At 34.5% G+C, this 14,603-nt stretch overlaps 1 protein-coding gene and 1 pseudogene across 1 annotated transcript; both read left to right on the top strand.

Annotated features, from left to right (window-relative positions):
• Window positions 1-449: 449 nt before the first annotated feature.
• Window positions 450-4,059, top strand: LOC149209314 (KH domain-containing protein HEN4-like). The gene is made up of 4 exons (XM_089398571.1): window positions 450-774; window positions 921-1,129; window positions 3,680-3,751; window positions 3,904-4,059. Exons 1-4 carry the CDS (start codon window positions 450-452, stop codon window positions 4,057-4,059), a joined length of 762 nt encoding a protein of 253 aa, XP_089254697.1.
• A 427-nt stretch (window positions 4,060-4,486) lies between these two features.
• LOC149209315 (putative fatty acyl-CoA reductase 4 pseudogene) lies at window positions 4,487-5,048 on the top strand (annotated as a pseudogene).
• The last annotated feature ends 9,555 nt before the right edge of the window (window positions 5,049-14,603 follow it).

Raw genomic sequence — 14,603 nt, forward strand, 5'->3', positions numbered from 1 at the left:
CTATAACTTTCAATGCACATGAAATCATCTCATATACAATGGATTTCTTCAATCCAATTTCAAGTAACAGGATTTCCCAGTAAGAGATAAACACGATTCCAAGCACAATTATTTGATTCATGCAAGTTTTAAGTGGGAAAGAAACTCGATTGCGGATCTGTCCACTCTTCAACTACAAATTAAAACAAGCGAACAGAAACCATCAACCCTGTAACTTTTTGAATTAGAAGTCTAAGCATTGAATCCCTTAGACTCTCAATACATTTATAAATTTACCTACGAAAACAATGAAGCATGCGAAAGTTTCTCTGTAACCCTTGCTCATGCAGGCCTAGGAGTTTCCATTGGTAGGCACCTGGAACTAGAAGGCATTTTCTACATATATTTATTTAAGCTAAGGACTCAGTAAGCTACAGGACTGTCTGTTTGTTGTATTGTTCTTGGTTGCAATGGCGAGTGGTGGCAAACTTTCACGTTCTAATGATGCCGATCGAAATAGTGAAAGAAAGCGACGGAATCATGGTGGTCAAAGAGAGATGATGCCTGGTTTAGATGACACAGTCTACCGCTTGCTATGCCTTGGAGACAAAATTGGAGGTGTCATAGGAAAGGGCGGTGGTATTATCAAGTCCCTGAGGCAAAAATCACGAGCCAAGATTAAGGTTGTGGATGGCATTTCAGGGGTTGATGAGAGAGTTATCATCATTTTTAGTTCACCAAAAGAACGGAAGGCGGACCGGGATGATGAAGATGATGATGCTATATTAGTGGATGGTAAGAGTCCACTCTGTGCTGCTCAAGATGCGTTGTTTAGGGTGTTTAGAGCTGCATAAGGGTTTTTGGAAGAATTGTTGAGGAGGGAAGAGGATCTGATGATGAAGACGACAAGTCTGCTAAACAAGCAACTGTTCGCTTACTAGTTCCGAACAATCAAATTGGTTGTCTGCTTGGAAGAGGCGGAAAGGCTATTGAGAAAATGAGGACTGATACTGGTTCACAGATTAAAATTCTACCAAAGGAACAACTGCCCTCTTGCGCCATGGCTACTGATGAGCTTGTTCTTTTTAAGCGGAGACTAGAGATTACACAGGCTGGAATATCAAAGCCAAGCAGATGGGGAAAGTTGCATGTCGATTACCAAAATTAAATAAACAAACCAAAAAAAATTGGACAAAAATGATCGCAGAAAAAAATTATCTTTCAGAACCACAATATAAATAAATCTATGATAAACGAGCTTTATCTGATGCCTATCATAAAAACACACACCACTCGGTTTATGTTGTGGTAGAGCCTGCAAACAATTGTCAAAAATGGCTAACAAATTAATGAAAACAAATCAAAATTGCGAAAATCTAGAACCCTGATTCCAAAGTTCAGTTGCCGTGGAAATTACTCGTAGGAAAGTAAGCATCCTGTAACTTTCAAAAACAAGTCAAGTTAAATATCCTAAATTTTTTTTTATGCCCATAGGTCCTAAGGGTTGAGCCCTGCTCTGATACCATATATAACAGTAAAAAAAATAAATTAATTTCTTAATAGAAAAATATGCTGACAAATAATTTTATATCTATGTTACCTGTGATCAAGGTTTGCCAGATGACAACAAGGTTTTGGGGATGACTCTCCACCCAACCGTAGGCTCAATTGCGCAAGGATTTGCTACAACTGGCCACCCCCGAGCCCTCAATCAACATACTACTGCCAATGACTCCTAAGTCTTAGAATACCATTCTCCCAAGAGAATGAAAGATAGAATGTCAGAAAGATGGAATGCAAGAATGCCTCTCACCTTCCTCACCATCATTAAATAGAACAACATTGGAAGGGAAACCACATGCACACACTCCATGTGTCTACATGCACCTTTCTTTTGATTTTTAGTTTTCTTGTTTTATTTCTTTACTTTTCTTTTGATTTTTAGCTTTCTTGTTTTATTTTCTTCTTTTTGATAGTTTTCTTGTTTTATTTCTATTTATTCTTATTTAGAGCTTTAGTATGATTATTACTATTTTTATTTTTATTATTTTTATTTATTTTCTGGTATATATTTTTAATATCATTTATTATTTAACATTTATGATTTATGATTTTTATTATTTATTATTAAGTGATTTATTTATTATTATTTATTATTATTTTTGTATTATTTATTATTTATATTATTTATTATTATATTATTATTTATTATTTATTATTATTTATTATTTATTATTAAGGCGAGGGATATTACATCAGGAGCCATTTCATAGGCTTCTAAGAAGCAGTCCATTGTAGCATTGTCTACAGCAGAGGCTGAATATGTGGCAGCTACAGCAGTAGCATGTCAAGCAGTTTGGATGAGAAGAATGTTGAGGAGCTTAGGCCAAGAGCAGGCAAAAGCAACAGTAATTTTTTGTGACAATAGCTCAGCTATTGCATTATCAAAGAATTCAGTGTTTCATAAGAGAACGAAACACATTGATACAAGGTTTCACTACATCAAAGAATTGGTGAACAATCGAGAAATTGTTTTAGAACATTGCAGGACTCAGGAACAGGTAGCAGACATTCTGACCAAGCCACTGGATCAGAAAAGCTTCGAATTTTTGAGGAAGTGTTTGGGTATGACTGAATGCCCAACAGTTGAAATTAAAGGGGAGTGTTGAAAATGTAATTTCAACTGCATTTATTCCTTGCGAAAACCGCTTCAGCAAAACCACCTGAGCATATCGGACCGCCTTTGGTCAGTAAGCTGTTTCCGGACAATCGACTCCGATGCAATTGTCTTCAGCCACGCGTCCTCAGCATATTTTCTTCCGTACAGCTTTATCGGAGCCTAACGTTCAGCATGAAGTGGGCTCCCGAAATCTTTGTCAGCCGTCCGATGGGGTTTTATGTTCTCCGCCGTCCATCATTCCAAGATGCATTCGAGCCTGCATTAAATAACCTTGCGTGGAGTAAAATCAATTTTGGTTGACCGCCGATTTTTATTAAGGCATTTAATGAATTCTAGAAAGTTGGTAGAAGTTTTTAAGTTTTTTTTCTCTACGGCACGTAAAGTAATAATGGGTAGTCGTTTTTGTTAATACATATGAATATGTATACGTTTTTTTTATTCTAATTGATTTTCATAAAAAAAAACTTCGGTGTTGCACAGCAGTGCGAGGAGAAAACAAGGGGAACGCATATGTATTAGTAATGTTTTTTTTTATGTGGATGCGGGGTGTATTATGCACAACAGTGCATAGATTATATGTGTTGACCATTCTGTAATGCAAGGTGAAACGCATCAGCGTAGAAACAGTCCAAGTTTTGGAGCACATAATGTTCTTTTATTTGGAGCAGCATACGTAAAATGTTTTCACAGCAGTAAATGTAAAAGAGATTTTTACACACCAGCAATGTAAAATCTCAGGAGGAGATAGAGTTTTTTTTGTTGGTTGAAATATATTTTTGGTAAATCCCTCTGAGTGAAAGAGGAAGAAATATGTATCAGGCATTTTTATTTTAATGAATACAAGCATTTTTCTGGGTATGTAATACTTTGTTCTCAGAAATTTTTTTTAAGCTTCCCTTTGCAAAAGATCTTGTGGCAGAAAAACAAAGCATTTGTTTGTTTTTGAGATTTTACCAGAAAAATCCTAAAAAAAATCAAACGCCATGCGGAAGCAGGTCGCACCATCTTTATATTTCGCAGGTCGCACCATCTTTATATTTGGCAGGTCTTGCATTGCAGAATTCTATGGCGGATTTCCTAACGGGACTCCAAGTAAGTCAAGGCTTGGTGTTCATGGCGTTCTTCTAGAATTGAGTTATTTTTCACAAATTTGCATGATGCTAACTGAAATACATTCATTGCATCTTCCTCCATGGTCGTTGAAGTATGCTTTTTTCCTTATCAACTGGCATTGTACTACTTAGTCGGGCAAGGCCAAGATGTACAGCAACGATTCTTATCTCCTCACAATGACGTGTGAGCCCAAGTGGGCGTCGAGGCTCTGGTTTGGGACGACACTGTCGCGGCTTACGTGTGAGAAGCGCCGTGGTGGATTGGGTCAGCGACTGGCAAACCCGTAGATGAATTTTCTCTGCTGTCCTCCATAGCTTTCTTCATGCAGGTGCATTCTCACGGTGAACTTAATGCAGGGACTTGCTGCCTCGCAGCTCCCCTTGTTTAGTCTATAAATACATTTGTATTTTGACAGTTGAGCGGAGGATGATTTGTGTTTCCTTATATCCTTATGTGGTTGGCCTTGATTCATCGTGTTCGCTTGTCTCTGCGACTGGACTGCGGATTGTAAGTATCATCATTTTAATTGTTGTGCTCGCTTCTCTCTGCGACTGGAGTGCAAATTGTAATTTTCATATTGTTTATTGCCTTTGACTAATATTTGTGTTCTTTACTTCAACCTAAATTGTGTATGCGGACGTAATAAAACACGTAGCCTGAAATCAACGCGCTGTTACTGATAGTTTTATGTGCGAGTTTCTCAAACTACGAGCGATGACGTCAAATGTGACTGGATCCACCGGTTTCCTCGGAAAACGTATTAAATATTTCAGACAATACTGTTTATTCATATATATATTATATTTGTACGATAATGAAGCTAATTGCTGTTCACTTGATGCAGTTTTCATCGAAAAAATATTACGTTCACAACCACGGATTAGCAGCATCTTTGTTTTGCTTAGGGCGAATGATGCTGAGTCTGCCAAAATCCGATTCAAAACTGAGGTAAAAAATCTGAGTACTCTTCCTACTCATAAATTGGTCAATGCTCCGTCTACGAATGATGTCGTTTCTTCACTATGAATGACAGGTTTTGAAACTGGAGTTTTTCAGAACTTTGAGAGAGCAACATGGAGACAGCTTCGAAAGCTTCATATTCCAGAAAGTTGTTCCTCTGGTTGGAGATATTGCAACGGATCATAATCTTGGAATTTACACCGAGAGCAGCAGAGAACACCTCCGGGAAAATCTGGACGCCATTGTACATATTGCAGCCAGCACCGTGTTTGATGAAAGGTTTGTTTATATTCGCTTTTTTCAAGATGATTCCTAGTTGTTCAATGTAAAGCCTAGTACCTTTTCGCACCACGTAGATATGATACTTCTCTCAATGTCAACACAAAGGGAGCTAAGAATATTGTGGAATTCGCGAAACGGTGCCGTAAGGTTCAAATTCTCGTGCACGTCTCTACTGGTAAGGGGATAGATTCTCATCTTATCCATCAGATAAAAAGGTTTAACGAAGAAAATGGATTTCTTAAACAATAACAAATTTACTAAATTGTGAAGCATATTAGATTTAAAATTAATGAAAAAATTAATTATTAAATTTGGGTAGCCCACCGTGTGTCGTTCAATTGGCCGTCTACAGCCTTGTTATAAAGTAATTTGTAAAACATTAAATTCAAAGTTCAAATTCGTGTTAGAAAAAAACAAATTATTAAATTTGAATGATAATGTTAAATAAAAAAATAATTCAATTAAAAAAATATTATCTGACTTTTATTTTATATATTTTTATTTATTTTTTATTTATTTTATTTTCACTTGTATATAATAGGTTATTTTTCTTTAAATTTACAATTATATTAAAAATTGAATTATTTTAAATTAATTGAATTTTGGTTATTTAAAATATTTTTTTTAGATATTGTATATTTCAAAAAGCTTTCATAATTTCCATTCTTTAAAATATAAGAAATTATAAATGATTTATATTTAATAACACCAGCATATTTTTAGAAAATATAAGAACTTATAAATGATTTATATTGAGTAATACCAGCATATTTTTAATTTTCTATAGAAATTAGATTTTTTAAACTATTTAAACATTCACTTTTTTGTTTTGTTTTACAAATCCTTAACTTTACAGCGGAAAGATAATTATTTCAATAGCTATGATTATTTACCAGAAAAATTATAAATGATCTATATTTAATAATATGAGAATATTTTTAATCTTCTATAGAAATTAGATTTTTCAAACCATTTAAACTAAGCTTGAGGAGAATAGAACATTACTTCCTAAACAATCTCAAATGGAGGATTTTTTCTAGTCGTAAGATCTTCATTGGCCTCGACCCTCTTGCTGATTACAAAGGACTTCCTCATATTCCAGATTCTCTTCTTTTTCATCTCCACAAGGTCTGGTTTTTTTTCAGGATCATTGATAAATGGAATGGGATTTATCTTGTGATCAAGAGTGCAGCTGATCTCGGCATCCGGCAGGCATTGTCTTCGCTATGGGATAACCTCAAATTATCTATTGAACAAGTAGGTTTGAAGCGCGCTGGGAATGACGATCATTTGGTCTGGTCTTTTTCCTCCTCAAGAGCAACTGTCAAGGATATTTACTCGGATCTCATCTCCAAGAAAATTATTCCGGCTAGAAAGATCTTCCCATCGAAATGGTGGAAGCTTGCTTGCCCCCTAAAAGTGACATATTCTGTTGGCTTGTCTTCTACAACAAGAATTTAACTTGGGAAAACATAAGAAAGCGATCTTGCCATGGTCACAGCAGATGTGTATTTTGCAATATGGAGGAGGAAACCAACTTCCATATGTTCCTCTCTTGCAGGACATCCCAACAAATCTTGTATGAACTTGCGATGCATTATTCTGTTCAGCTCCCTAACTTCTCTTCTGTGGATGCAGCTTTTCAATGGTGGGGACGTCAAGATGTAAACAAGCGCCCTGTCCTCCCTACAACAATCTGGTGCCTGTGGAAATGGAGGAATTTAATTTTTTTTGAGAATTCGAACATTTCCTTCAAATATGTGTTGTACTCTGTCACAGCACTCTATCCTCCTATCACATGACCGTAGATCGTCCGGAGGGTACAATGCTTATAATTTTGATTCTGAAGTTTGTTTATAGTTTGGCTGTGGGATTCTTCCCTCTCCTGATGTTTTAAAGGAGACAATGGTGGTGAAATCTTTTATCAGATTTTAAATCTCCTCTTATGTGATGCTTTAGCTCATCTTTTTCTGATTGCCACACTGTCTTTCCTGGACAGTCATGTTTTTTCATGAGAACTCATCAAGTATATGTTGTATATATTGCCTCAATATAGATATAATGCTTTTCTTTCTGAAAAAAATTCTTAAATTTACACATGCAACATAATTATTTCAATAGCTATGACCATTTATCAAATATTTAGATGCAATTATAAAAAATTATTAACATTTAAAAAAATCCAAATAAGTGTTGTTTAATTTGATTTCTATGTGGTTTATTTTCATTCTCCGTCGCTCTGATTTATTCCCTACCATTTCATTTGTCCTAACCTCCATCCCTCCATTTCATTCAATAGTTTTAATTAGTCCTCATAATCGTTTTGGATACCATCCGTCGATGCTGCTGTGATGTGTGTGCTACTGTGCTCTTGCTATGCAAGACAATTGTGATGTATCTATGCATTTCTGGTGTCAGATGAGCCTAAGGAACAACGTCGTTAATGTCGAGTGGATTCGCTTTTCTTTACCCGAAATGCTTTCTTTTGTTAGTTTGTTATTTAGATTTCTCCAGGTTTTAGGGATGGATCTACTTATACTAATAGATTTGGAGCAAAAAAAATGTAACTAGCGTAATATGTAGGCGGCCTTTCTTCAACACACTCAAATGCACGCCATGATACTGGTTGTTTATTTTAATTATTTTTCTTAGCAAAGATACGAAAGTGCATAAAATGGTATGCCTAAGATATCAATATCAACTGCTTTTACATCGACGTTTAAAATGCTTAATAATGAATTATAATGAATTGAAGGATCTTAAAAATGATTGCGGTTCCATATATATTCAAACGCTAAACTGATGTCCTGAAGATGTGAAATCCTTTCAATTTCGCTGCTTATTACAATAAGAAGTCGTCTAATCTTAGAAGAAATCAATAATAGTCTAGAGAGTAATAGTAAACCTATATGTTGTTTAGAATAATTGAGTGGTATTAGCTTGAAGATCAATTTTGTATATGTCGTATAATTATTATGTATATACCGTGGAATTGGTAGTCTTGTGATCTGTGTTGTTAAATTGCCTATTCCTTATATCTGAATACATTTTCATTCTATTATAAGGTAAATTTATTAATTTTATCTTCAAATAATAGTATGGTTTTAAATGAATAAATGTCATTCTTTGTATAGGGTTTAGGTTAATATATTAGTTACAACATAAATATATTATTAATAATATTAATATAATAATAATTTTATATAAGATCAAATATGTTAAATTTTGTGATTTGTATTATAATAATGATAATAATAATAATTTAGAATTAGTTAATCACAAGTTTTATAATCAACCGTCGTTATCCATGGATATTTATGGTCAACATGCTCGAGCATATTCATCTAGTGTTAAATATTTCTAACCATAGTTAAGCATGTTCATCCATTGTCAATCATACTTGACCATATTCAACCATGCCAAAAAAGGGATGACCATGTCAACTTTGGTGGACCATGCTACCCATGGTTGACCATGTAGACCATTGTTGACCATGGTTTAGTGATGTTTGACATTGTTGACTATGTTACCATATTCAACATGAATAAGCATGGGTAGCCATATTACTACGATTGACCATATTGTTTATGGACGGCTATGGCATGAATGAACATGTTTTACCATGTGTTAACTGTGTTTGACCATGGCCAGCCATAACTAACCATGATCAACAAATTTAACTATGGTTAACTTGGTGAAAATTATCAACCATATTCAACCATGCTTGAAAGAACTCAGCAATGGTTAACCATAGTTGACCATAGTAAAATAAGATCTTATATCGAATATATCATTGAATAAGCTAACCATGGTCAAACATGGACAAGAAGTTCAACCATCGCCCACTAGGATCAAACTAGTTCAACAATGGTCAACCATTGTTAGCATGGTCATTAATGGTAAATTGTATTTAACTATAATCAACCATTATAAATCCTTGTTACTAATGGCATACCAGAGTCACCTATGGTCAATCGTTTGGTCAAGTATGCTCAATCCTCATTAACCTTGTTAAGCATTTTCAATCACTGTAATGTGAAAAATAACGTCTATTAGCATAATTTGATAAAAAATAAATGACATTACAATGCGATGAACAAAAAAATGACACAATGTGACAAACAATGTCACAATGTGATGCATAGTAAACATCATCATAATGCGCAGAATAAAAAATGACATCACGATGTGATGAACAATAAATTTCATCACATCGTGACCAACAATAAAAATCATCGCAATGTCTCCAAAAAAATATGGTATATGCATTGTATTATGGGATGACCATGGTGGTTATACATTAATATAGTCTTTATTACGAAACATAGTCAACCATTGTCAACAACGTCAACACATGGTGACAAAATCTCATTATTAGAGTGGTCAATCATGGTCACAATGGTCAACCATTGCAGAATTATTAACCATCGTAAACACAGTCAACATATCCAACATAAATACATGATCAACCATGATAATCAACCATAGTCAACTTGGTCAAAATTAGTCAAATATATTCAACCATTCTTGAAACAACTCAACAATGGTTAACCATAGTCACCATATTAAAATATTGGTTCGTAGAGGGAAGATCTGGGTTTAGAGTGAAATAGCTAAAAAACTCCTTAGACACTATCCCTTTCAGCATGCTTGTAAGCAGGTGAAGCCTCACCCAACTTATGAAGGAATATAGGAACTTGGATAGTTCTATAGTGTTCAAGTAGACATGGAGCCTACGATATCATATCACTCTTAGCATAAAGAAAATTTTATGTATACCCTTAATTCAAATAGTAAATCAATCATTAATAGAGTATTAATAGATCATAATAAATAAGTTACATCATCCACGACATAATTCAAAGTAACAAACAATTGTTGTGGTACACCAATCTAATCCATAGAGTTATATTGCAGAATCCTTAAATAACATCACATCAGCTATAAGTATCTATGTCTACCCATATCTATATTTGAATCTCTATGTATGTCCCTTTATTACATCGTGAATTTCACTATTTATAAGTTTACATTGGGTCAAAAAGAAGACAGACAACCCACTTTTGCGCTGGATAATCTCAATTACTATGGGTAAAACTAAAAAAATATCCTAAATTCTTTCCTTCTTTCCCACATATTGTGCATTGTTCCTTAACCGACACTTCCATGTGGAATCCTTCTACACAATGCTCCTCTATGTTGATCTCGAAACCTCTCCTCAAAATGGGCTCCAAGTGGCCCCCAAAACTCAGATGTGGCACGTCCTTAGCCACTTAGTTCCTCTCGTATTCCATGCTGCTTCCACCATTACAATTTTTGTTTCCTCATCTTCTGCATTGGCTTCAAAATTTGATGCACTAATTATTTTTTTTCTACCTATATTCCTTCTATCACTTTACCTCAAAGTTTCAAGAGCTGGCTCTTGCACCTATCTTTTCCATAGATATCTACATGCCACCTCTCAATGCATGTAGAGCTAACACCTTCTGAATATTGCAATCAGTGTGACTTCGGTCATCCTTACACTTCTTTTTGGTAATGATTCTCCACCATGGATCAAGTGTAGTGTCCCCATGAACTTTCTGAACTATTTCTATGCTCGACTTCCTTAGTGCTATATATAATTTTAAAAATGTCTCTTATGTTACATTATCGGGAACTAGTATCTTTATTGGTGTTTCCATAGATGATGCAAATTAGACCCATGCTCATGATATTTATTTTTGGCCTTCTCCTCCAATTCTCCTCGTCTAACGGCTACTTGCTAAAATGTCTAGTGCTCTTTCACTCTATAATTCTCAACCACTCAAACATCCTTGCATCACTCTTCATTCTCCATTACATGAAGATACAAAGAATTTGTTCCAATATTTCTCTAAAAATTTTAAATTTCTTTCCATGATGCACAATAATTTGTAATATATTGAATATGATTTAATCCATATTCATACTTAATTTCCCCTCTATCTATAACCTTAGTGTGTGTACTTGGGTTAGTAAATGTCCTATACAGAACCTCTTCTGTTAGATCCACTATTTTTAATACATCCTTCTCATTATAGTTTATTTTTTTGACCATTAATGAAGTGGATTTGCATTCCTTTCATGACCATGTGTTCATCTAATGTGGATTAATGTGACGTTTCCTAGTACTTTGTTTATTTTATGCTCCCCATTTTGCTTATGATTAACAATAATCTATCATCTTAGCACATGGGTGTGATATGTTCTTGCCTATGTATTTATCAATGACTTCATGTCTCCTCATGAAAATACTCCTCCCCCCATCGATGATTGTTTCAATCCCTAGTGAACTGATCCCCTAACTATCAACTGTTCCTATAGAGTTTCAGCCATCTCCTATTGACGAATCATCAGATAGGTTCCCCATTCATTTTATGTAACTAAATATATATTGTCTCTATCACACATTGAATCATATAAGGAACCAACCAATGCATCTGAAATTTCTTTGGATGCTTTAGAAATCTACTATCATAAATGACAACCAAATCTCCCGACAATAAGTTCTACTTTATGCATCTATCATGTTAGGCATTTTTATGTGCCTTCTAGACATTCTTATGAAAACTCGTTGTTGCTTTGTATTCCACCAATTGTAATAGTTCTAATAACCTTTATTCTAGTATGACCGAATTAGTTAAATTGGTTAAGGTAGCAATGTGCAAACTAGGCATTCTCAATTCCATAGGCATTACTACTTCATTTCCATATTCCAACCTGAAGTGTCTCTTTCCTGTTATCTTCTTACGCATAGTCCTCTATTCCCATAGAACTATTAGAACTTGTAAATCCCGGTCATCTTTGTTTACATTATAGAATTTTTTCAATTTGTTGTCGATAATTTTCTTAAAATATTTAACAATGCCATTTTCTTATGAATGATAGGGGGTACTCTTCTGATGACAAATATCAAATTCCTCTATAAACGCAACAGTTGTACTACTCAAAATGTTATTACCTTGATGGCTCATCGATATTTTGGGACATTCAAACATAATAACTACATTTTCAAGTATAAAATACATGGTTATCTCTATGTTGCAGTCGTGGCCACGCTCTGCTTCCACCCATCCAATAAGATAATTCATGGTAGATATTATGTACCTTTCTCCCAATATTTTTGTTGGCTGGTTGATTGCTCTAATGAAGTGTATTTCCCATTTGTTTAATGTATACAATGTTACATGTGTATATGATGACATGTCCTCCCTACTATAGGGCTTTTTTATTCTCTAGCATACCTTCCAATTTCGGCAGAAATATAGCATCCTTCTGTAGGGTGGGACACCATAGCCTTGCACGTAGGAGTTTTTGCATGGTTACCTTCATTGCATAGTGACCTCCAACAACTCCTTCATGTGTTTTTTGTAGCATTAATGGCCTATAGATATCCACATGAATTTCCAAAGCATGCCATATGCACCTAATTTTTATAGGCATCGTACTATTAGTTAGTAATTTGAGGCCTTCACCACTAGTTGTTTCTTCTGCGCGATTGAATATCCCTTTGGAATTATTTCTATACTAATAAATTGAATAATGTCTACAAAGTAATCAACAACCATCTCTCTTGCAAATAATTTCACATCTAGTAAATTTTCATTATGGTCTAGTGCATCTTCCCCAATCAGAATGTGGGATAAGTGATCAGGTCTCGCATTTAGTCTTCATGGTTTTACAATGAATTTGAGGTCATACTCTTGAAATAGAAACAATCATATGCATATTTCCCCCCTCTCGCAATGCTAGCCTATTGACCAAATATCTTAGCACATAATGGTCTCTATACATTTTGAAGTATTATGGTAGTAGGTAATGTCTAAACTTTTGTAGCGCATATGCCATTACGAGTCCCTCCTGCTTAGTGGCGGTGCAATTTTATTTAGTTATCAATATGTTTTGGATAGAAAATTCAATAGGGTGATCTATATTCCCTTCTCCTAGTTAGACTGATATTGTTCCCAAAGATATAGATGAGGCATCAATGTGAACATGGAACTCATTTCCCAACTTTGGAAAGACCAAAATCAACACGGTAACTAATTTTCCCTTCAACGTGTCTAAAGCCTATTGACATTCATTATTCTAATGAAATTTTTGTTCTTGCTTCAACATCTTCATTAAGAGAGTTGTAATCTTCATATACCCCCATATTAACTTTCTATGATAGTTTGCATGCCTAGGGGCTTCACTAAATGAACATCTAACATATCATGTGTGTTCATGGCATACTAAACAATACCCTTAAGTTGACAACATATTGGAAAATAACTCTAAAAGTCACATTATCTAACCCGCTACCAAAACAAACCCAATACACCTTACCAATTTAAATCATGCATACTTTCACTAGATATAGTAGGCAACTTTTTTTTCATTAACCTTTTTTATACCCCTTTATATTTTTTCATTAACTTTGAGCTCTATTTTTCATAACTACCAATATAAAAACCCTTTACCCCCTATTATATGCTAAATACATTATGAGATTTTTTTCCTCACTATAAATTCGCTAATATGAACTCACGTGGTATGCTATTACTCACCCAGTGAAACCCCCATTCATGTATGTCCTAATGCCATGCACAATTGACGTGATGATATTGGTTGAGGTACATATACTATGAAAATAATCTTAGGGGGTCTACTTGTAGACCTTGTTTACATACCACATGACCCTCCAAAATATTGAGGGCTAAAAAAAATGTGCACTTTTTCAAGTTTAAGGAGATTTACAGTTGATGATATTTATCAAGCATAAGGCTCAAAATTTCAACGTGTTTCTTAATTAGGATAAAAATTATCTAACCATTGAGATATAACTCTAATAAATTATGGATAAATTCTTTGAAAGTTGTTACTACTACCTTGAAAAATATTGTAGGTGCATTCATTAGACCGAAAGCTATCATAATATACTATAAATATCCCAATTCTATTGCACATGTGGTCTTCTTCCTATCTTCTGGTGTGATCTTGATATGATGGTATCCTGAAAAGCCATTCATAAATGAGTAAGCCCCATCAAAAAATAGGGTGGGGAATGAGTCATCCATAGACGCATCACTTAGTTTTCTCAAATTTAATTAGAACCTAATTTCACCCATTTTCTTATACTACTCTACCATTAGAATTAATGTCATTCAGTCTATTCTATTGGTTGAATAATCCCTTCTTCCAACATTCTTCCCGATCCCTTGCACACTATTTTCTTATAGACTAGGTTCAAGTGTAAGGTCTCTATTTGACTGGATTTGCATCTGGCTTCAAACGGATCTAAATTTATCTGAGCTCTCATGTTATACCTTTCATTTCTAAAAAAGTGGTTGGAAACAAGTCATGATACGTTTGCAGTAAATTGTAAATCCTTTCTATTGTTTATTTATCCCAATAATCTCCAATAATATAAAGATTCATCTTTTGTTCAATCCCAAAGTTTACTTTACATGTCTTAATGGACTTAACATAGTCCACAGATTTGACTTCTAGACCTATTATTGTGCACTTCCCTTGTGTTTCTAGTATCTAAAAATTTCTTTGGTTTTGTTCTTCTTGATATTCCTCT

Source organism: Pinus tabuliformis, chromosome 1_2 (genome assembly GCF_031772625.1).
Source record: "Pinus tabuliformis cultivar Carrire ecotype Pingquan chromosome 1_2, CPIR1, whole genome shotgun sequence".
Classification (NCBI taxonomy): Eukaryota; Viridiplantae; Streptophyta; class Pinopsida; order Pinales; family Pinaceae; genus Pinus; species Pinus tabuliformis.